The sequence below is a fragment of the Gopherus flavomarginatus genome, chromosome 8 (assembly GCF_025201925.1).
Source record: "Gopherus flavomarginatus isolate rGopFla2 chromosome 8, rGopFla2.mat.asm, whole genome shotgun sequence".
Taxonomy (NCBI): Eukaryota; Metazoa; Chordata; order Testudines; family Testudinidae; genus Gopherus; species Gopherus flavomarginatus.
The window spans coordinates 18,348,099-18,371,671 of NC_066624.1; the positions used below are offsets into that span (position 1 = coordinate 18,348,099).

General features: G+C 39.3%; 1 protein-coding gene across 6 annotated transcripts in view; it reads right to left on the reverse strand.

The window, feature by feature from the left end:
* The window catches only part of ACSL4 (acyl-CoA synthetase long chain family member 4), a 53,105-nt gene that overhangs the window by 14,886 nt on the left and 14,646 nt on the right, over positions 1-23,573 (reverse strand). Inside the window, exons 2-7 of one of the 6 annotated variants that reach the window (XM_050965156.1) lie at positions 8,908-9,043; positions 7,407-7,453; positions 2,193-2,726; positions 1,672-1,849; positions 621-730; positions 386-524 (exon numbers count right to left, since the gene is read on the reverse strand). In XM_050965156.1, coding sequence (XP_050821113.1) covers positions 386-524; positions 621-730; positions 1,672-1,849; positions 2,193-2,543 — 778 coding nt within the window. In that variant the 5' untranslated portion in view covers positions 2,544-2,726; positions 7,407-7,453; positions 8,908-9,043. The remainder of the gene's footprint in view (positions 1-385; positions 525-620; positions 731-1,671; positions 1,850-2,192; positions 2,727-7,406; positions 7,454-8,907; positions 9,044-23,573) is intronic. The other 5 variants (XM_050965160.1, XM_050965159.1, XM_050965157.1 and 2 more) reach the window with 5 other exon arrangements.

Consider the following 23,573-nt stretch of genomic DNA (forward strand, 5'->3'; position numbering starts at 1 on the left):
AAAAAAATGTGATGGGAGTTTTTAAAAATGTTCATTAAAACAAAAACAGCCAAGCCTGACCTTAATTCTATATGACCTTCCCTTATTTTAGAAAGTGAGCTTAGTCAAGCCATGCCAGTCACATTGTAAAATTAAACTGAATAAAGGAATATCTGAAACAAAATCCATTTTGGACAATGTAACATTAAGATAAAAGACTCAAAAATATTTTACTTTTAGTTTTCCACTTATTTAAAAATATTGAGCTGGACTGGTAATTTTTCTACAGTAAATGGCAGTTCCTTTTTAGGTAAAATGGACATACTTTACCACCACTACATATCCCTCCAAATCAAGTTCAATCACTTACTGGACTGCTTGGGTAATCCCGATTTGATTCACTTACAATTTTCTGGTTTGGCTCCTAATTCTTCTACTGTCTGCATACTATGAATCTCTAGTCCTTCAGGGTATTCAGATTTATTGATACTCTTCTTATCCACATAAATGATATGTTTGAGACAGGGGATTTCTGACAATGCAGTCTGTTGAACAAAGAGGACATTTAGTACTTACAGTACTGTATATTATAAGATTATGGTGAAATACAGTTGACCAAAAAAAAGTTGTTCCCGTCTTACCTTAAGTTTACTCTCTAGAAGTTCTACACTGGTGATTAGATATGATGCTCCAGATTCATTCAGACCATAGGTTACTGCCTCTTCACCAAGGGTGGCATATAAAGTAACAACTGTTTTATAAATAAAAATAAGTTTAAGAGCAGAATAATACAAACCAAAAGCTTCTGAATGTATATAATTTAGTCAGCATTGGGGGTGCTGCGGTGGGGGGAGAGACAGGGGAAGGAGTACTTTTCATCTGCAATCCTTTTCCACTGAAGAATAAAAGCAGCTTTTAGTTTTTTCATGATGGAATTTTATGAAGCAAGGAGTTTATGGTAATGATAATAGTTGTATGGAAAGAGGAAAGTGTAATTTCAGTCATAAGATTGCACGAGAAGCAACTGAAAACAAATCTGTGTTCTTTCTAGTTTCACACAGAGGGAGGCGCCCATGCCCTAACTGCTTCATAATGAAGTTTTTGGTGTATTAAATATACTCAGGACTGGGCCATTTTTTTCCAAGAGTCCTGTGTCTTGTACATTGATTAAAATAAGGTGGAGGGTTTAAAAGCATCACAAGAATCCTCAGAAGCTGGTTTGCATATTTCAGCTACCATAACATTTCTCTGTTCCACCCAACATCCAGTCTCTCCCCTAACATGTCAAGTGGCAGAAGCAATCAGTGAAACAGCATTACTGCATGTTTCAATTATGAGCAAAATTAGTTAGCCACACAGATTTAATAAACAAGTCAAAAGGGCCACATTCATTGCTCTTTCCTGCCCTCCAAAAAGTGAAAGTCCGTTCTGAATTCTAAAAATACTTCTATAATAAGCAGAACAAGTTAGTCTGGCTACAGCTGCTTGCTAATTTTGGGGATCGCTGCTATGCATAGCATATAGTTTATTAGAAAGCTGAACACAAATTAGGTCTTTTCACTTTCTTCCAGAATTTTTGTAAATAAATGCTATCCCAGAAATATGCAGATGTACTAGACATAAAGAACTGAACTGACTGTGAAGAGAGAGTTCTAGAAATATAGTTAATGCAAATGCAACTTTAACACTCACGAGGAAAGTTGTATTTGAAGCAGGTTTGTGCTGCAATCATCCACTCCGCTCTGGTCTCACAGAATATGGCAATGGTACTTTCTGGCTTTAGTCCTTGTGCAGCTAGTCCTCTTCCTAAATGATCCACTCTCTGGTTAACTTCTTCATAGTTTAACCATCTATAGTTTCCTAGGATTAACTGGTTAAAAAAAAAAAAAAAGTAGTACAGTTTTGTGATAGTGACATTAAACTGTTAGTGTACGTTTGCACCTATTCTGTGAGCTGATGTGGAAAATGTACTAGCAAATACAATCTTTTTCAAAAAGTTACTCATCTCAATTTTTTTCCTGAAGAAAAATACTAACAGCATGTATTATAGCATCCTTTTTTGAGCTACAGTTAAATATCCAGTTTAACACCATAAAATGTAAACTGTAAAGAATGTAAAGGTGGCCTGCAATAGATACTTTATCGTTAAGACACAAAGCTTTTGATATTACAGACTTCAAGAATTCAAAAAAAAAAAAAACTTTAAAGATTACCTTTTTAAATACTTTTCCATTAGGCTGCATTTCATTCTCTTCACTCAGTATTTCTCTGGTCCCAAGGCAGTCCTTCTTCCCAAACTTTGCTACAGCATGGTCAAACAACTTGTCCAACGTGTCTGCTCCGGGAATGTCTATGGTTGCTAGTGACTCAAGATGAGTAACAGAACGGTACGGACTTCCGGGCTTGTCCGAGATGGGTTTAGCTTTTAATCGTTTTGCCATAGCCTTTTTCTTCTTAGCATTGGTAAGAAAATACCATGGAATAAATACAAGGGCACTGTACACAGATATTAAGAAGTATACAGGAAGCAAGAAAATGACATGTATGTCTAGTTTTAGTTTCATAGTGGATAGTTTAAAAAAGTTCTGTCCTTTGGATTCAGAGAATCTTGGTTCTCTGATGAAGGTAAGAGCAGAAGCAGCAACAAGTGGCAGTACAGTCAAGGAAACAACTGTAAGTGAAGCTTAGATAGCTCAGTTTTAGAGTAACAGCTAAAACATTAGTAACCTTTGGAAGTCAACAGACACCTGTGGGTGAAGATCACAGCCAAGCAGACAGCAGGAAAGAAAACAAAGAAAGTTTAACAAAATTAGTGACACCAAGAATCAGTCCATTAGTTTCAGTCCTTCATGATTTCACCCCAACATGCAGCAAGACCAAGGAGGCTGAAGTAACTGGTTTGAGAGGCACATGAGCAATTGGTTTTGAAGACTGAGAGGAATCTTTTCCTTATTTGTTTTTTACCTCCACAAATATTTACTCTTGTAAGGTCCCCCTTCCATCCCGTTTGTCTCTGTTTAAATAATTCTGGTCTTTTAAAGTGCACTGTGTCCTTTATATATCAAAATATTGTGTTTCTAAGCTAGTTGAGCAATCCTAAAGTTGCAATCCTGAAGTTGCATAACTATGGTCAAAGGCCAGTAGCTTTTTTCTTAAATATTTGTGCTAGGAAGATATGGTAGTACTGATTTTTTTTTTAATGACTTTCAGAAATAAAGTTATATCAACTCAGTGTTCAGAATACAGCATATTTACTGAGACTGCTCAAAATAAATAAAAACCCACACACTGTAGACCTCATACATACACAAGATTCATATAGCTCCTCTTCTGACATCACCTGGGTAACTGCTTTTACTTTAAAGCAGGCCTGAGCAGCTCTATTTGAATGTGCACAACTGCTGTGCACAGCTTACACGGACTTGATTTGTGAGGCAATTACTCTAATACACAAATTTAAGGACTTCTAGAAGAAAAAGTCCAAATCATCTTTTATCATAAAACCAGAATCAAATCCTGAAGTATTTGACTGATTCCACAGAAATCTCTCCTGAGCAGTGACTGTAAAAATTAGGCCTGTGAGAGGACTAATGGGTAGATATTTAAAACCCCCCCACAATTTAAAATCACAACTTTAGTTTGGGCCAACTCAGTGGCCTAACACCAGTATTCTGCATTGACATGTGCGAGATATGGGTTCAGCTACAGTATTTAACCCTTGCTTCCTGGTCAGATGAAGGATGCAAGTGCTGTGGAGGCAATGCACACAGCCCCAGGGAAGCAAAGGAAAGGAAGCACCTACCAAAACGGCTCCTCTAACACATTAGGAAGCAGTGCTGACTGCTTTAGGGCAAGGCCTATCCTCTCCCCTCCTGGAAGATGGAGGTCTGATTAACAGAGACTTGAGGATGGGGGAATTCTCTCAGGGCACCATCAAGAATGGAGAATGTATAGACACACCAAGGAATTTAGTTATATATTCACCACCTCAGGTGAGGGAGAGTGACTAAAATTTCAATTTTTAAGTGACAACTGCCAATAACAGCACAACAAGCACCAACAATATCCATTATTAATATGGCAAATTACATTTTCTTTAGCACACAGCAACACATAGTATCCTTTATGTATAAGCATAGTCTGATTGAATGAAATAATGTCTGAGAGATGTGTAGGTACATGCCATGCTATCAGGTAGGAGATAATTAGTGCTTTCATTCTACAGGATAATTTTAAGAATTGCATATTTGGCAAATAAATTGAGTGAGTCACAGGTACTAAACTGAATTCTGATACAATACAGATTTTTCCCTCTCTGGAGTGAAGTACATGTTTTCTCACCAAGATTTAAGTACAGTGACGTCTGTCTTATCCACTGAAATCAGTTGCTTTAACTAAGCGCTCATCCTAACTCACCTCAAAATATCATTCATTCAAGTACAGTTGTTTCACTTTTCTTAGATGGCCACCTTAGTGAAGTACCCAATAAGCTAGTCACTGTGGTTGCTTAAGACAGGTTTCACTAGACTGATACTGTGGCCATGGCTACACTGGCGCTTTACAGCGCTGCAACTTTCTCGCTCAGGGGTGTGGAAAAAACACCCCCCTGACTGCTGCAAGATACAGCGCTGTAAAGCGTCAGTGTAAACAGTGACGCAGCGCTGGGAGCGCGGCCCCATGAGGATGTGGAGTATGTGCAGTGCTGGCGCTGCAACCACACTCACGCTTCAAAGCGCTCCCGTGGCAGCACTTTGAAGTTTTGAGCGTAGCCATACCCTGTAAAAAGTGCCCCAGAGTAGCTGCTCAGCAAACAGAGCATAACAGAATAATTCTCACTGTATTACCAGCAGCTATTTGAATTGCCATTTGTGTGTATTAAACCCAAGTTACTATACATTAGCTCCATTAGATTAAAATAGGTCTTACATAAATAAGTCTTTTGAAGAAAGCCCTAAACATCTGTTTTGCACTCCAAACTTCAGTCTCTTCAAATGAATGGCAGATATTTATTACACTATTTGTCTTAAATGACGTGTTGATAATTTCATTCCAGTTACTTCAGTTGGAATGTGTTTTGAATTAGCTTAGGTTGTACATAAAAAGCAGAAATGCTAGGACTAAAGCTAAAGCTCCAGTGCATGGCAGTTAACACTACACAACGTGATGAAAATACTGAGAATTCCCTTCTCAGTGTTGGTTTCAAGAGACAAAAACATGCAACATAGCGTAGTGAGTGAACTAGAGAATAGATTACAGCAGGCTAATGCAAACTTAAAGGCACAATGTCATTGCCTTACTCAACAAGCAGTCCCACTGAAACCAGCATGACTACTTGTTGAGTAAGTACTACTCAGCCTGAGTAAAGGTGGAAGAACTGGGACCTGAGAATTTACAAATCGACAGGAGCAAGGATCAGTCTATTCAGTCCCTTGACACATATTTGAGATTGAATGGATTGACATCTAACATACATTCTTTCCCCATTTTCACATGCAAACACTGCTTTTTTCAGCAAGACCTGTCCCTTAATATGACAGAAGATCCGGAGACAAACTAGCAAACGTAGAAGATAAATAAATATATCTAAGTATTGGTACCAAGATAAGTAAAATTCTAAACTGGAATAAAGATTGTAGAAAAAGCATAGGCTGCCCAATTATTAATTTTAATGTGAGTGTTTAAACAGCTTGTACAGTGCCTCCAACACAATGAAAGGAGTGATTTAAGTTACACAATGAAAATACCTTTACAGTGTAAGTATACTGAAGAATTACAGGGGATACCAACGAGTGCTAAATCTATTAGGTACTTTATTAAGGATCCTCACATTTACTATTACTCATACTTATCTGAAGCATATGGCCCAAAACAAACAATTTTAAGATCATTTCTGTATTAACTACCAGTAATTTAAAATGAACACATATTCTACCTGCATTAGGATTTTGTCTGGCACCCACAGATGTAATATCAAAGTACTAGTTACCCTTCTACAGTGGGCTTCTGTAGTTGGATTTGTATTCCAAAAGGAAACCGAGTTTTGCACTCAGATGATCAATATTAACATTATTGCCATTTGCCTCTCATTCTCCTGCCAACGCACCTTCCCATTGTTTATTATACCCATTGTTGCATCTTGGTCTTAAATTAGATTGTCAGCTCTTTGAGGCAGGGACTGTCTTACTGTTTTTACAGCATCTAACACAATAGACCCCTGATTTAGGCACTACTATAATGCAAATAAAATAATGATAATTAAAGTTTTAGTTTTTCCATGATTTATCAAGAAGTTTCACAATATACTAATTCATTTTTTTAAACTCACTGCTATCAAGGTTATCTGCTTTTTAAAACCAAAATATGATTATTGTACCAGAAGAGTAGACAGCAACTACTATAAAATGCCTGTTATCCAATTTCACATGTAATGTTTTGGCTAAGACTACCCACATCTAAATTTAGGGGTTAGGTGTAATAATACTGAATGTGATCTTTTGTCACACTTCAAAGGAAGTGGTGAAGGCTTGCCATCCTCAGTCATTTTTAGCCACACATAAAAGGCATGATCTTAAATACACTACTACCCCAATATAAAACTCAGTTGTGGGGAGCCAAAAATCCCTACCGCGTTCTAAGTGAAATGCTGTTATATCGGGGTAGCGGTGGCAAGGCTGCAGCGGTGATTTAAAGAGCCCAAGGCTCTGGCCATGGGGAGCCCCAGGCCCTTTTAAGTCACTGGTGAGCCCTGCTGCTGCAGCCCCAGGGTGGCAGCGGCAGGGCTCCAGGGGTGATTTAAAGGGCCCGGGGCTCCCCACAGCAGCTGGAGCCCTGGACCCTTTAAAGCGCTGCCTGAGCCCTGCTGCTACATGCAAACCCGTGTTATATTGGGTCACGTTATAGCGGGGTAGCGGTGTATCAGATTGTTTCAGTGTTCTCTTCTCAGCTGATCTTGGTATCAACCCATACCTCCGTTACTTTACTCTTTTCATTTAAAGTTTTATTTAAACATTTTAGGCACCTAAATGCTGATAGAGATTTCAGAACATTTATTTGAAAGGAAAAAAAGCCGAGCTAACAAAATGCCTCTTTTGCCAGAGATCTGCAGTTGCTGACCTTGCTTCTATAATTAGCAATGCAATGTTCAAGCCATACACACACACTGCCATTTACATTCATGTTAAGGCAAAACATAGAGGCTGCATTTTGTGGAAGTTTCCAATCAGATTCAATGGTAAAAAGATGATGTTTTTAAATAGATGACTTAGCTTATTTGTAAAATATGTTGTTTAAGAGAGACTTCCATTCTATCAAGATCAGCTGGAAATCCAAAAAATCCCATAGAATTTGATGAAAATAAGTCCAAACTTAAAATAAAGAAAAACACTTGTAACTTTTTGCCTTTAACAAATGTATGTTAAGATACTTACAGAATATCTAAAAGTAATGACTGGGTTTTCTTCAAAGATGATTCAATCTACAGTAAAATGGGAGAGAAGATGGGGGGGGAGGGAAGAAGAGAGAGACTGATAAGATTGTGTACCAAGTTAAGTAAAAATATTAAGTGTAGAAACCAAAAATTTAACCTGCTATTTATGTACTTAAACAGTGAAGATGAATTCATGGTCTCCTCTATCCTTTTGAAAAGAAAGATGGTGTCACTACTCTTATCTTCTTTTAAATGAATCAGAGTAAGTTTTCACCAAAGTCACAAAATATACATGTTATTCACATTTAGTCTTGTACTTTGAACATGTTCAGTCATGCTTTAGTCAATACAGAGGGAGTATGTGGGTGAAAGTTAGTGACCTGTGATATGCAAGAGGTCAGACTAAATGATACCTTCTGCCCTTAAACTCTATGGAAATCTACTGAAATTACCCCTATGACTGTGTACCTCTGGCACATGATCAATCAGATATGACTGAGCTTAAAGTTGTGAGCCATTAGAACATGCATCAGCCAGTCTGCAGGGATACAAAAACAACTTTTCAATTCCTGCAGCCCCCCTCCAGCTTCCAGGATGTATTGTAACCAGTATTGTATTGTAATAAAGAGGCGCCAGGGCTCAACCAATTATGTGCCAGAGCTGAAGCAATTTTTTTCCTTTCATAACTGACATAGCAAGCCAAGAAGTGCCAGGGCTATGAACTGCTGGGCCTGGAGGCGACGGTGCTTAGCCCTGGCACAAATTAAGCACTGATGGTAACCATAGGCAGGATATACTTACCTTAAAGGAGGGAGAAGGAAGTTCGGCCTCTAAGCACCCCAAGGTTTCCCACCTCTAATATAACAGTGTAGTAAAAGAGATTTCCTTCTTCTGTCCCAAATGTGGTATGTTTCTCTCAATTATTATGTTTGTACAACCCCAAGTGTGGCTAAGATTCAGTCCTGCATCAGTGGTATATTTCCTATATCTGTAAGTGTTATGACTTTAAAGTTTGTTCTCTTTCTTCAGGGGTAGTTATTTTAAGATTAAAAATGCTCTAAATGTTCTAACAGTTTATTAGTTATAAAATTCATCTCTCTGACCCTTAGATAGTTGGATTCATAGGGCGGGTCTACACTACTAAGTTGGTCTAACTTATGTCATGCAGGGGTGTGAAAAAAAGACACCCCCTGGGCAACACAAGTTACAGCGACCTAAGCGCTGTCCACACCGGCACTACGTTAGTGGGAGACAGTGTCCTGCCAACGTAGCTTCCACCTCTTGCAGAGGTGGAGTAATTATGCTGATGGGAGAGCGCTCTCCCATCAGCATAGACCATGGTCACCAGACGCACTAAAGCGGCACAGCTGTAGCACTTCTAGCGTAGACTTGCCTAGAATAAATAAGGCCTTGTCTACACTACAGGGAAAAGTCTATTTAAGTTATGCAATTTGAGTCATGTGACTAGCATAACTCAAGTAGACTAGCTTAGACCTACTTACCGCAGGGTCCACACAACACAATGTCGGCAGGAGAAACTCTCCCATTGACTCCCCCTACTCTTCTCGATCTGGTGGAGTACAGGAGTCGACAGGAAAACAATGCATCAATGGTCAATTCAGCGAGTCTAATGAAGACCTAAATAGACCACAGATCAAATGCATGTTGATCCCCCAGTCAGTGTAGAAAAGCCATTATAGGCTAAGGGAAAAAGTCCCAATACTTTTAAAAAAAAACCACACACACCCCCCACATCTTCTGGGAGTTGCTAGAATAGCTTTTCTTTAAACATGAGACAAGTACAAAAACACAATATATGATGATTTAAAGGTCTTATTGGCACTTATGGGATGATGTATATAACTAAGGCTTTTCTACTCATCAGTAATGTGACCATCCCAAACTCATGTCATTTAAACCTTTATACCACAGCATATATTACATATAATAGACATCATAAACAATCATTTCAGACCAGCAGAATGTCTAGATATTGATTTCATTTGGTTACAAAACGAGCCCTGGTGCTGACATCTAAGCTTGTGCTTTCATTATTTATTTTTCCATGTGTCATTTGGGGGGAGGAGGGAAGCAAATGTCTTGTGTCAGTGAAACCATCAAGGACATTCTCAAGGCAAGCCAAGTAGGGATTAATACTAAGTATGACAAAGTTCACATTGTATCGGGGGGGGGGGGGGAAGGAAAATGGGGTAATAATCCTTGTTTTATGAAAATGAAGACATTTTGTAATCCTAGGGGGCAAAAAAAACACAGTCATATACTACATCGCATCAGTTTAGGGAAAAAATGTTGTACTGTAAGCCTTATTAAGTGTTAATTTCAAAACCATTTTGACTACACACTATATTTTGGAGACAGTATAGTGGAGCTGCAATTTTTTGAGGCAGGAACTATATTTTCAGTGGAACTGTACTACCCTCTGTTTAAAAAGAAACTAGCACATTTTCAGTACTAATACTGTACAATCTAAATAACAAACCATGATCATAGCTATATTTTCAGTGTTCCCAATGGATTTTCCTTCATGTTAGTCAGTTCATTTTTCAATGTGAAACAAAGCTTATTCATCAATATGCTAGCTGTTTAGACGAGATCAGTTTGGGAGACACTGTTACAGTATACACAAAGTCCTTTCTCATAAGCCAACAAAACACTTTATATTACCAACTACAAGTTAGTTACAGAATTTTTATAGTTCAGTTGTCCAAATGCTTGGAAAAATATATAGTATAAGTGATGCCACTGCTTACTTACGTAAGTATTACAATCTATGGTAGGTAATAACTAATAGTTACAACATAGTCTAGCTTTGATGTTCAATTAAAAGCTTCAGAGACAGTTTTTGATATGCATCTCTTTATTCTCTAGCAATTAAATCCTTGGAACAAAGCCTAAAATAGGGCATCAATTCTGGGACATCAGAGAGGCCCTCAATTTATGACTAATTTTTAAATGGCACACACATGGAATAAATGGCAGGCAAGAGATTTACTTTTTCCAATAATTGCTCTTAGTTTTATCATCAAAGCTTAAATTAAGTTGACAGTAAAAGAATGGAAAAAGAGGGGGCATAGATTATAGTGCTAGAAGCTGCAACAAAAACTATTCACCAAGGGTGAAATGTACTGCTCTAGATTTCAATATTTAGACAGAGGAAATAATATTTACTCATCAAATGTTTGCATAAGCAATTAGAATGCCAAAGTATAATTTTAAAAACTTATTTTAAGTGTCTTTGCCCAGAAATTTTAGCCTGTGCAATTTAATTGCAAGGAAGCATCAATTTAACAGTTATTTCCACTAGCAAGAGGTTTTTGTTAGTACAAAAACTCAAACACAGAGCGACAACATAACATTCAAAAGCATATGAATTGGGTAATGTGTATTAGTTCCTTGGTTATTTCAAGAGACTTGCCTATGTTTGCACTGGTTGTAAAACAGAATAAATAGAAAAATTATCTAAAACATTAAAGAAGCTGCATTTGCAAAAATGTCCAGCAATAGTGAAATAAATGGGAATAGTGAATATATGATAGTAAATCTTTTTAGTGAGGAAGTGGAGTGAGAGCTGAAACAGCAGGAAGTATTTACTATTGTAAAGAAAGACTAGAATTTGGAATGCGTGAAAAAGTCAATTTAAATGAACACTTAGGGTGAAATCCTGGCCCCAGTAAAGTCAGTGGCAAAATTCTCTTCGACTTCATTCTAAGAGTGAAATCTTGGCCCCATTTGAAGTCAAAGGGAATTTTGCCACTGGGCCAGGATTTCACTCGTAGAATGAACATTCAGAGTTTAAAATTTTTTGGAAGAAGATACTGAAATCTTTCACAAACAAAAGTGTCAAATATGAATAACCAAAAAAGTTTCTGGAATTTGTTTATCATTCAGACAAATCTATGCATTTTAGAGACCATGGTAAATATTCACAAAAGGTTAGTGAAAAATCCAGATTTACACATTACAAAGATATAACAGAGCACATCAAATGAATGCAGAGGTTATTACCATGATCAATAGAAAATATTAATCTTGACCCCCTGGATTTATTCAAATACTAGAACTGAAAGTCTATTTTACTTTTTGGTCTTGAAACAATGATTCAGAGGAAGAAATTAAAGATATTGAAACAAAGATATTGCTGCAAAGAAACAAATGGGTTAAGCAGACAGGAAAAACACATTCAGTACACCAACTACTCACCACATTTCTTTCCAAGATTATTACGGCTGTCTCTAGACACATGAATAAGAGAGCACTTATAAGGCAAAGAGACAAGCCTACGTAAAAAACATTTGGAAAGTTTTACGTGTTATTTCAACCTCTATATGCCAGAAAGGATTATGAGAAAAATCAAGGGAAATGATTCAATGTTTATAAGTGATGTCAATGTTCTGTGAGAACAGACTGTGCCAATATTTATGCAACTTAAAAACTTGCTGGAAAATAAGTAACCAGAGACCAGTTTTCAAGTTTGTTCCTTTCTCAGACAGCTTTCTGCATATTTTTAGGTCATTGTGTCACTAGGCACACAAGGACAGGAAATGCAAAGAGGACCCGATACCTCTGCAATTCATTGATATGCTATCACAGCATGTTGCCTATGAAGGACTGACTTATAATGTAATTTAAAAATTCCCTCACTAGAACAGTGCAGGATGAATAAAAACTTATGAATTTTTTTAGAAGTTTATTTAAGTTGGATTTTTTTGATTTTGTTAAGTTTTTCTTTTAAAAAATAATCTGAATTCAATACAAAATACATTAAGGCCTAAACTTATTGTAATTAAGGCTGCGAGTCTGTCACAGATTCCATGACTCTCCAGGACCTCCGTGACTTCTGCAGCTCCTATTTCTGACCTTGACAATACTGTTCTAACTGCAGGTCACTAAAAAAGTAAAGTAATCTTCACTACACATTTATATTTTTTCTGGTAAGGAAGGAAAGAAACCCAAAACAATTAATAAGGTCTCAGTTTCCTGAGAAATCTACCTACTTGGACTGTTACTCCTGCAGAATTCTAGTGAAGTTGAGAAAGAAAAATCTCCCTCTCAACTCCCTTTGCCCAGCCTATTTCCATAAGCTTAGTACAGGATTTGGTCTCCTATGGTAAAGCTCAACTATTATGTATCTGAGTTGAAGATTGATATCTCTCTCTCTCTCACACACACACACACACACACACACACACACACACACACACTGGGCAATAAGAATAAATTCATTAATGTTTGTGAGGCATCCAGATACTGCAGTGATGACTGCTATAGAAAAACCTGTAAACAATACCAAGGAAGTAAACAGTTTTAGGAAGTGGCACTCAGCACCCACATACATTGTACCACCAAATGATCCCAGGGGTCTTAAAATAATGGTTCAAGACTTCCAGGTATGTCCTGCTCATCTGTTCTTTAACCTCCTCAAGCTCCACTTACTCATACAGTATAAGTCTCAAACTGGAATATCAAGAAAAATTTCCCATCCTTTCATATAAAAAGGGACAAAATGCACATGAATACCCTCCCCCCAACAGAAATGATGGTACTATTTCTTTTTTGCATTCCAGTAGCACCTAAAGACCCCAAACCAGGGTTCGGACCCCCTTTGGACTAGGAATTGTACACCTATAGAAGAAGGTACCTGCCCCTAAGAGCTTACAATGTAAAAGGAAAAACAGATAGACAAAAACAAAAAAGCAATTTGCCAAAAGTACAATTATTTCTATTTCCCTTTCATCCTATAATTGTCTTTCCATGCTTCCCTTAGATCAGGCTGCCAGTCAGAATTCTTCACAGTTTGAACATCCACGTTCCCTCCCTACCCTTACAGAAAAACTCAGCCTCATTTTCAGACACTTACAGGAAAAAAAACAGGGTTGAGGTGTGGAGAGCAAGGGAAGTGAGGTCCCCCAAGAATCTCCCAAGGCCTCTTTCACTGGTGTCCAGTCTCGAATAGCAGGAAGTTTTAGATCACTTCCTCTCTCTGCAGTTAGGGTGCAGAGGAGGACATAGGCAGCCCACCTGGCCCAGCCCTACACCCATGTGCCCTGGGAAGTCGTACATATCTGATGTAGTTCTTATGTTTATCTTCCACTAATTCAGATCAAAACCTAAACACTCAGATGTAGAGAGACTGACCACAGGATTTATGAACTTCCCTGGCCCTACAAGAAACACCAGTTCCATAAACACATGAATGAATTACACTTCTCCATAAACATATGTAGCCTCCTACCTTTATCTGTGGTTGTTCTAATAGAGAAACATTCTTCACTAAGGACTTGTCTACACTACAGCTGCTGGTCGACTTAAGCTATCCAATTTGAGTTACGTTAGTAGCGTAACTCAAGTTGGCATAGCTTACATCTACTTACCGCAGAGTCCACAGTACGCTATGTTGACAGAAGATTTTCTCCCACTGACATTGTACTCCACCTCAACGAGAGGCGGAAGCAGAAATCGACGGATCACGTCTTCGCTAGACCTGCTAAATCGATGCAGCTGCATCAATTGCATCGGCATTAATTTAGCTCTGTCGTGAAGACCAGCCCTCAGTAATCAAAGCAAGTTTACCAGTTTAACAAAACAAACAAACAAATCCACACACATTTCAAAACACCATGTACCAAACAGGACACCAGAGAATGGAAATTATTTATGAAATGATATCTGAGGTTTCAGCCACAGGTGTTATCCCTCACAGTGATCTCAAGAGGCAAGTAACAGCTGTATCATATTGCCATCCTTAGCACATTTTTCATTTCAGAGAGAAATACTGCATGCCAATAAATGCTACAATGCTTCCCATTCTTGCTTTTGAAATCTAACTGGTTAATCATAAATATGACTTGGAGAGTAGAGCACTCAAATCAGATAATACTTGGATTAGTGAAATGGGTCAGATAATTTTTGGACTGTTGCCTCTGATGATCACAGATGAAAGCATCAGATTATCCACTAGAATTGGTTATTTCTATCAAACTATACACTTACTTAAATTAAACTATTTCACTCTGTAGTAGGGGACCATTTGAGCAAGGAGGAGATGCAAACACTTTGAGGTAGATACAGGAAAGCAAAAAAAGAACAATGCTGCATATAGAAAGGGGGCATATAAAATATGCCAAGGGAAATTTACACCATAACACAGTTTAATAATTATTTCTCCTTAGAAGAGAAAATAATATGCCTCTTTTTATGCTCAACCACCAAAATTATGCATTAAAATTTTAAAGCGTTTAAACTTCTCAAGTTAGTTTATCCTCTTATTTCAATTTCCTCATGTACATCTCTTCATTTGAGGCTTCTGAGTGTATCTATGTGTGTATCTTGGTATCCTTTTGCTAATAAGTCTTTACTTCCAACCATACAGTATTACTTTGACCTCAAATTTGACCTCACTTTCCACGTGTAGTCATGTTCTACTTTTAACACGTTACAGGAAAGCAAAAAGAACAAAAGCTATATTGTTATATGTAAGGTACTCTATGCAAGTTTATACCACTTGTTTTTGGAATGCCTCAGATTAATATGCAACTACAAACTCGAAGCAGAAGTTTTAAACATGATTTTTAAAATGGCAGTTTTAAAAAGGGAATTCTAAATTCATACCAGTTCCAAACAACTGGATTTAAAATACTTATGGCATACAGAGAAGGTTATTTCAACTGGCAGTGGGAGAAAGAAACTGGTGCAGAATTTTAGCATGGTTCCAAATTGTAAGTAACTTCTCTTTTGAAGAAACACTACAAGTCGATGCAAAAATAAGATGTGTAATATTTCTGTGACAAATATAGGTATGTAACTACATCTTGGAAAGGTAAATGAATACAAAGCATTACTTCGCTACCATAGGAAAGTAGCTCTTGACCTAACACTTCAAAGGGAAAACACAACATGGGGGGAGGGATAGCTCAGTGGTTTGAGCATTGGCCTGCTAAATCCAGGGTTGTGAGTTCAATCTTTGAGGGGGCCCATTTAGGGATTTGGGGATTGGTCCTGCTTTGAGCAGAGGTTTGGACTAGGTGATCTCCTGAGGTCCTTTCCAACCCTAATAATCTATGATGAACAGATAATTTTGCTGATACTAAGGGCAGGGGGAGCCCACTGGGAATGTGATGTACCAGCTCTTCAAGCAGTAGTCTAATAAATTGTAAACTTACTTAAAACAAAAAAAACCATAATTCTCCAGATAAGTGGAGTCCACTATAAAATGCATGCCTTTTCTTCAGAATTTTCATTCCTGGAAATAAGTACATAGTACAGTAAAAGCTGTGTTATCCAGCACTTTACCAACCGGAAAGCTCTATAAACTGGCATTTCTGATCTTCATTGAAAGTCCAGTTTATAGTCTGGTTGGCACTGGGCCAGCAGGTTCCCTACCTGGCTCCGTGTGGCTCCCTGGAAGCAGCGACATGTCCCTGCTGCTCCTAGGTGGAGGAACGGCTATGAGGGGCTGGAGTGAGTGCGGGGTGCAGGCTGTGGAAGGGGGCTCAGGGCAGACATTGGGGTGCAGAAGGGAATGTGGTTTATGGCTAATGGGAGCTGCGGAGCCAGTGCTCGGGGCAGGGGCAGTGCACAGAGCAACCTAGCCGCATCTCTGTCTAGGAGCAGCAGGGATGGGTTGCCATTTCCAGGGAGCCGCCCAAGAAGAGTGCCACCTGGATCCAGCCCCCTGCCCAGAGCATAGATTTTACTTCAAAGTTTAAAAGCCATTTAAAAACAAAATTACAAAATGTGAAAGCTCAGGCTCTGGTCAATCTCCCAGTTCTGCATTCCCCTGCTGAGCAGGACAAATGAAGCTACCCCGATTAAGATGGTAATCAATTGTTCTCCATGTCCACTGGAGGTTGGTGTAATGGGCTTAATCTTCAAGCAAGGAATATTTAGGTTAGATATTAGGAAAAGCTTTCTAACTATAAGGGTAATTAGCTTCGGAACAGGTTTCCAAGGGAGGTTGTAGAATCCCCATCATTGGAGATGTCTAAGAACAGGTTAGACAAAAACAGGCCAGGAATGGTCTAGGTTTACTGAGTCCTGCTTCAGTCCAGGGGGCTGTACTTGATCACCTCTCAAGATCCCTTTCAGCCCTACATTTCTATGATCTGCTCATACATCACTCAAAAGTCATAATCCTGTGTTTGACAGTAATTTCAGCAGCAATTAGTTAGGGCAATCAGGGACAGCTAATTCACGGATTCTGTATGTTTTTTTTAATTTTGCAAACATCCTTAGTCGTAAAGAGGGGTTAAAAAATACAGAAAATGAGAAACCGTATCTCTCCATACAGAAAACTTTGAAAACATTTAAGAGTGATTCTTATATATCTATGTTTCCATAGTCTGAGAGTTTTCATTACATTCTGGAGTGTGCATGTCCAGAGTAAATTTAGGGCCTTGATTAAATATTATTCTACAAGGCCAAGACTAAAGTATTTACTTTTGGTAGTTTGTGCGATCAGGGTGACTATAGGATATCTGTATGAAAATCAGTGATAAGGTGCTTATTCAAAAAGCTAAGTAGATTAATGAACTGTTTAAATATTGCTTACCCTAGTCTTCCAGCTCTCGCAGCCTGTATTCAAATATAATTTGATACTAAATATTTGTACATCGTGACCTCACAGGTGTTTTAAATATTATAGTGAGGTGTATCAGAAGTGCCTGAAATAGGCACAAAATTCTTAAAACGAGATTTGAATATATATTACTAAGTGAGGAATGGTCTACATCTAAAATTAGGTTAACCTAGCTACATGACTTAGAGGTGTGAAAACTTCATACTCCTGAGAAACATACTTAAATCAGCCTAAGCTCCACCATAGACAGTGCATATTTATCTACTAAACCAGCAACTATTCTGGAATATTTTTTCAATTACTGATTATGACCGAATGCCCCCTTGTATTCACACCCTACATACTCTTGTAATAATCTTCATACAAAATATGCCTTGTGAGGTGTAGTGCCTCGATGTAGAGAGGGTATGATTGAGCGCCACCCTGCCAGTTTATATAAGACATACAGGCTGTGTTGTCTGTGAGGACTTCAATGGTATTGTTGCAGATGAGCAGTAGGAAATGTTCTGCTGTCCAGATGGGCTCCCCATCCCACGAAGGAGGCATCTGTGGTGTTACAGTGGGATATTTTTGTTGAAATGGAACCCCCAAGCAGATGTTTTCCAGTTGCATACACAATTTGAGAGAGTCCTTCGCTCTGCGGGGAATAATGAGCCATTTGTGGAAGGAATGCTTGTGTGGAATATAGCAGGTGCAAAGCCAGGCCTGTAGGCATCTCATATGGAGTCTGGCATGTTTGACTACGTAAACTGTAGCAGCCATATGCCCAAGGAGTTGTAGGCAGGCCCTGGCGGATGTTTGGGGGCTGTCTGTGATCACTGTTATCAGCCTGGTTAGGTTGAGGAATCACTGTTGGGGTAATCTCATGTGTGCTGAGAGGCAATCAAGATAGGCCCCTATAAACTCTAGTTGCTGGACTAGGGGACCAAGGTGGACTTTTGGATGTTTATTTGAAACCCTAGGTTGGTGAAGAGGGTTATAGTAGTTTGTGTGGCTTGTACTGCCATGTGCTGAGTTGGTGCTCTTATAAAGGCAGTTGTCCAAGTATGAGAAGATCATTACCCGTAGCCTGTGGAGGTGAGCTGCGGTGATGGCTAGGACCCTGGAGAATACCCCTGGGGCTGTCGATAATCCGAAGGGTAGCACTTTGTCTTCGTAATGTTGATGGCCTATGTGAAGCATACGAATCTTGTGTGTGCTGGATGAATGGTGACATGAAAGTAGGCATCTTGTAGGTCAAGGGACGAGAGCCAATCTCCTTTCTCTAATGCTGGGGATTATGGTTGCCAGGGTTACCATTTTGAAGCACTGCATCAGTACAAACTTGTTGAATCTACGTAAGTCCAGAATGGGTCTTCATCCGCCGTTCTTTTTCTGCTTGAGAAAACAACAGGAATAAAACCTTCTTCCCCTATGTTGGAGTGATACTATTTCCACGGCTCCTAGTTTCAGGAGATGGTTTATTTCCTGCTGCAGTGGAGTCTCGTGAGAGGGGTCCCTGAAGAGGGACAGGGAATGTGGGTGGGCAGGGGGAATAGAAATAAATGGGATAGAGTAACCCTTCTGGATGATTTCCAGAACCCATGTCTGCAGTGATGTTATTCCAGACTGAGTAGTGTGATAGCAGATGGTCTCCAAAAAGAGACTGGAGGTCATCTGATAATCCAGCAGGGGAGAAGATAGAGGTCTCGAGTCCTCGACTAATACTTCAAAATGATTCACGGGATGTTGAAGATTGAAATGTGGCAGGCTGACCCTGGTTCTGCCTGCATCTCACTTGTTTTTGCTTGCAGCTGTGATCATATTGTCTCTGGGGTTGGGAATACAGGGCAGGACAGAATCTTTGGGTATAGAATCTGCCTTATTTTTTCTTGTTCAAGGGAACGTAAATGCCTAAGGTCTACAAGGTTGTTCATTTAAAGGTATGAAGAGATGGATCTGTGCTCTCAGCAAATAGTTTTTGGCTCTCAAAGGGCAGGTCCTCAACTGCAGCTTGTACTTCCCTAGGGAATCCAAAGAGGTGGAGCCATGATGTTCGATGCATGACAACTGATGTGGCCGTGGATTGGGCTGTCGTGTCAGCAGAGTCAAGGGAGGCCTGCAGGGCTGTTTTGGCAATTAAGGAGCCCTCTACAACGTTGGCTTTGTATTGTTCCTTTGCTTCCTCTGGCAGCTGATCAATAAAGGATTTCAATTTGTTGAACAAGTTGTAGGTGTACATTGCTTAGAGAGCTGAATAATCTGCTATATGAAATTTCAACGAGGCAGAATAAGATTTGCAACCAGAGAGGTCAAATTTTTTCCAGTTCTTGTTATAAGGTGTAGTTTTTGACTGGGGTTGTTTTCCCCTCTGGTGCACCACCTCTATGGCCAATGAATTAGGAGCCAGATGAGTGAATAGGAACTCAGCTCCTTTCGCTGGTACACAGTATTTTCTGTCTAAGCATTTACAGGGATGGTGGGACAGTGGCAGTGCCGTTGGTACCAGGGCAGATTTTTCACCAGGAAACTGCTCCTTTTTAGGGGGAATCTCTCTGTGGCAATGACTGAGACCAACGTTTGGTCTCTTTCCTAGGTGCAGGGTCCTTAGCCACAGTTTGGTGGAGCCCTTGTCTGAGGCTGTTGCTGGAGACGGTTGACCAGGAGGAGTCCTGTACTCTGGGTCAGAGGCTGGCCTGAGGGATTTCTCCATCATTAATAATTTTAGTTGGCATTCCTTGGCGTTCAGTGTCCTGGCAGATAATTTCTTGCAGTGTGATCACTTCTGTGGTATGTGGGTTTTCCCAAGACAGCGGCTGCACTGAGCGTGACCATCCGATACAGGAATTGATAGCCTGCAGGTCAGGCAGTGTTTAAAGCCAGGAGAGCCAGGCATGCCTGAGGAGGTTCAGGGCTATAGAAAAACGGCCATAGTTCAGTCATCGTTGGTGGAGACCCACTGGTGGCAGGGGGAAGCAAATGAAATATTTTTTTAAGTGGGTAAATAGGGACAGGGAATGGAGGAAAACCGACAAAAGGGATAAAGAAAAGTGGGAATGTAAACAATTTACAAAATAGACAGGGGTGCTGTTGTCACTCCAACTCAAGCCAAAGGCAGTAGAGAAGGAACTGAAGGACAGTTGGCTGCGCATGCTAAGTAGCCACTCGCTCGAAGCGGTGTGAGATGGCTGCCGCATGTGCGTGGCCAACCAGGGCACTGCTACTACAAACTTCCGATTACAAGTGCAGAGCACCAAGACACACCCACAGTGGAGCAGTCACAGGGACACTCCTCGAAGAGGAAGGTAAAGATTTTAGTCTTTTTCCAACAGGATTCAACTGCACAATGATGTTCTCATAATAGAGACTTAGAAAATAACTAGCACCAAACAGTCAGTCACAACAGACATCCTTTAGGAAAGACAACAAAATTTATCTGTGTTGCCCTATAGTAACCTCTCTGGCTGAAGGGTGGATCATACCAGTAACTGAGAAAATGTCAGTCTGAGCAGCTTAATCCCCTCCTTATGCCATATTAAAAGATTCTGGATAAATTAATCCATTCTATGCTGTTCATTTGCATTCACTTGAAACTATGCACTACAGCAGCATCTCCTTTTTACTTCAAGTATTTTGACAAATTATGATGCAAACTTTTTTTTTTAAACTTACATGTACAGTTTTTCCCCTATTGTTTTGCAGCTACTACACACTGACTAATGCATAGTTTATTAATGACTTGTTTAAAGTCAGAGAGGAAAGAGTTGAAAGTGTTAGACAAAGTTTACTGTCTTAAATGAGATATCTGGTTGTCTGAAATATCCATTTGTCTATCTAGTATTCACTTTACCACTGGGGAAAAATGCTCTGTCACCATTTTTTAGAAATTTACACTTTTACATATGAACACACACTATCAAGGAAACCATCAATCTTGCATTTGCATTTTTCACTTCCTGCCCTCTCAGATATCAACCATCAGTGTTATGGTGAAATGACCTGTTTGATTTTTTTTTTTTGCCTTTGTTTTTTTAAAAAACAGAGGCTTGTCTTTAAATTTTCATATTTCATACACAAGCCACTTTTTAAAATTAAACACAAGATTCTCCAGTAACAGTAGCCACAACTCTATCAAGAGGAGTTATGTAGAAATTAAACATGTTATGTCTTTATTCTCCAAAAGAGAAACCTTCATAAACCATGGTTAAAGAGCCTGAAGTGTTTTTTTGAGGCCTAGAGATTGGGTATTTGACTATCCAATCTACTTGACTGGTGTTAAATGCAAAACATCCCCTTCTCCCTACACTCAGAGCGTTCATATCACAGTGGCCTTCCATTTGCCTGAAAGATGAGATATTTCTCTAGGGTCCATAACTCTTTATCTCACTTCTGTTAGTCAAGAAGAGGACTGTGGAAGTATTTTTTTCTTCCCTTCAGTGAGATCAGCACTGTGACACAGAAGCCCATTGGTGCCAATGGGCAAGGGTTCACCCTTCTTTACAAGCAATTCCTGCCTCAGGCCTGATACACCATTACACTGAATACACCACTTTCATGGTATTTATCCAGCAAGGGTAGCTCATGACGTCTCTACTGAAAACTTGTCACTTATGACTACTCATAAACATGAGGTGTATATGGTAACATTTAAGGAATAATATAGCTACTTTAAAAACTATGCCTTATGGTCTTGAAGTACAAGTCAGTCCCCAGGGAATCATATGTCTGGGTGACAGCCCCATCAAGCAGGAGGGCGTCGTCACCACTCTCTGACTAGCTAATTAGGTAATGCATTGTGCAACTATCCACCATAGCAACAACATAGAAAAGTCAGTGGAAAACTATCAAAGATAAACTATAAACACTGAAACCACTTAGAGTTTAAAAGGAACATAGACAGGGCATACTAAAAGACTAATTCAGTATATTACAAGGTGGAGAAAGACAGTCTGGATCCAGTCACTGAAGAGACATTTTGTTGAGCAGGGGATGTTGTTGTTCATGAAAAATTGGATTCTGTTATGTGGAAAGCCAGCCAGATCTGCAACAAACTGAACTTTGCAGGGTGGAGAGAACCTATTTTATTAGCTAGGAAAAGTAACTATTAGGTGTAGGCCCTTATTTGCATTTTATTATTTTGTTTTGTATTGTAACCATTTGTTTCTAGCAGAACATTTATTCTCTCAAATAAAGCCTGTTTTATTATAAGTGCTCACAAATGCTGTGTGTTGCACAGAAGTGGTGATCTAAGGTAAAACTAGGGTACACTGTTCCTTTGAGACCAGAGGGTCTGGGATTTCTGTGACTAGCCAGTGTCGGGCTAGCTATCACAGGGAATGCTTCAAAGGAGACTACAGTGCACCTCTGGTTAATCTGAAAGACAATGACAGGGCTGCCATAGTCCAGAGGAGGATGTTTGAGTGGTTGTAAGGCTGGGTGTTATGGAGCAAACATCCAGCTACCAGAGGCAAGACTCCCTCTTGCTAGAGGCAGGGTGTAATGAGGTGACTCTCAGTGTTGGGGACCCAGAAAACCATCATAAGCCTCGTAATGTAGATCCCTGTCTTATGTTGCAACTAGACAAGCTAAGGAACAGTTTATATTCAGTTCCAAGGAATACTGATACTGCTGGGAAGGACGGAGTACTGAAGGGTGATTGGATGTCGTGATGTCATTTCAGGGGTAGTATTTCCTGGAGATGTGTCATTTGAGATGGAAACTCCAAGTACCAGCTCTCTCTACTTTTCACTTTCACCACAGTATAGATCGCTAATTTGGTGCAGGAAGACAATTTGATGGCCACCAGAGATGACGAACTTTGGAAGTGAGCCTATCATAAACATGTGCAAGCACACACTATTTTCTTCTAGAAAGAGAAACAATTAGAGGTTACATTTATAGTCTGTGTATGGGACTGCAGAGTCACTCAGGAATACAGCATAGTTGGGGAGGCTTTAGCCTCAACCAAGTTGTATTATCCACTCTTGAATCTTCTTCCATTTTCTCATGAAAGTCACTGATACTAAAGGTTACAATTCAGATAAAACACATTATTAATACCTGCAATTGCAATTAAGACTCAACATAAACTAACCATTTTGGCATTAAATATTGTATAGGGAGAAAAAAATAGAACTGGCTGCCCTTCAGCTAAGGGTCCAAAGATTACAATAGGTTTTCCCTTCCATTTAGAGTAAAACCTGTTGTAATAGAGACAAAATGGTGACTTTAGGGTAGTGGTATGTGAAGATAGCGTCAATGTATCACAAGCCATAAAGACTGCTGAAGCCAAAAAGATACTGTGACTACATTTGGGAAAATGCCTGTAAGTGGTACTTTCACAAACAGTGGAGAGTGTCAGAAATACTTGGGCTGATTTACCCTGGAAAGTTCCCTCTTTTTGAAGAGCTATATCCAGGCATGAAATTTTTGCAGTTCCGTTTCAAACCAAACATACTTCTCACACATCAGCTTACCATTCCTAATGCCTCATCACTTCCTCTTCTCTCTCATGTCTACAGATTCGTCCCCTTTTGCAAACAGACTTGCAAGTAAAGACTGATATAAATTTGAAATACTAATATGCTAAAAAGT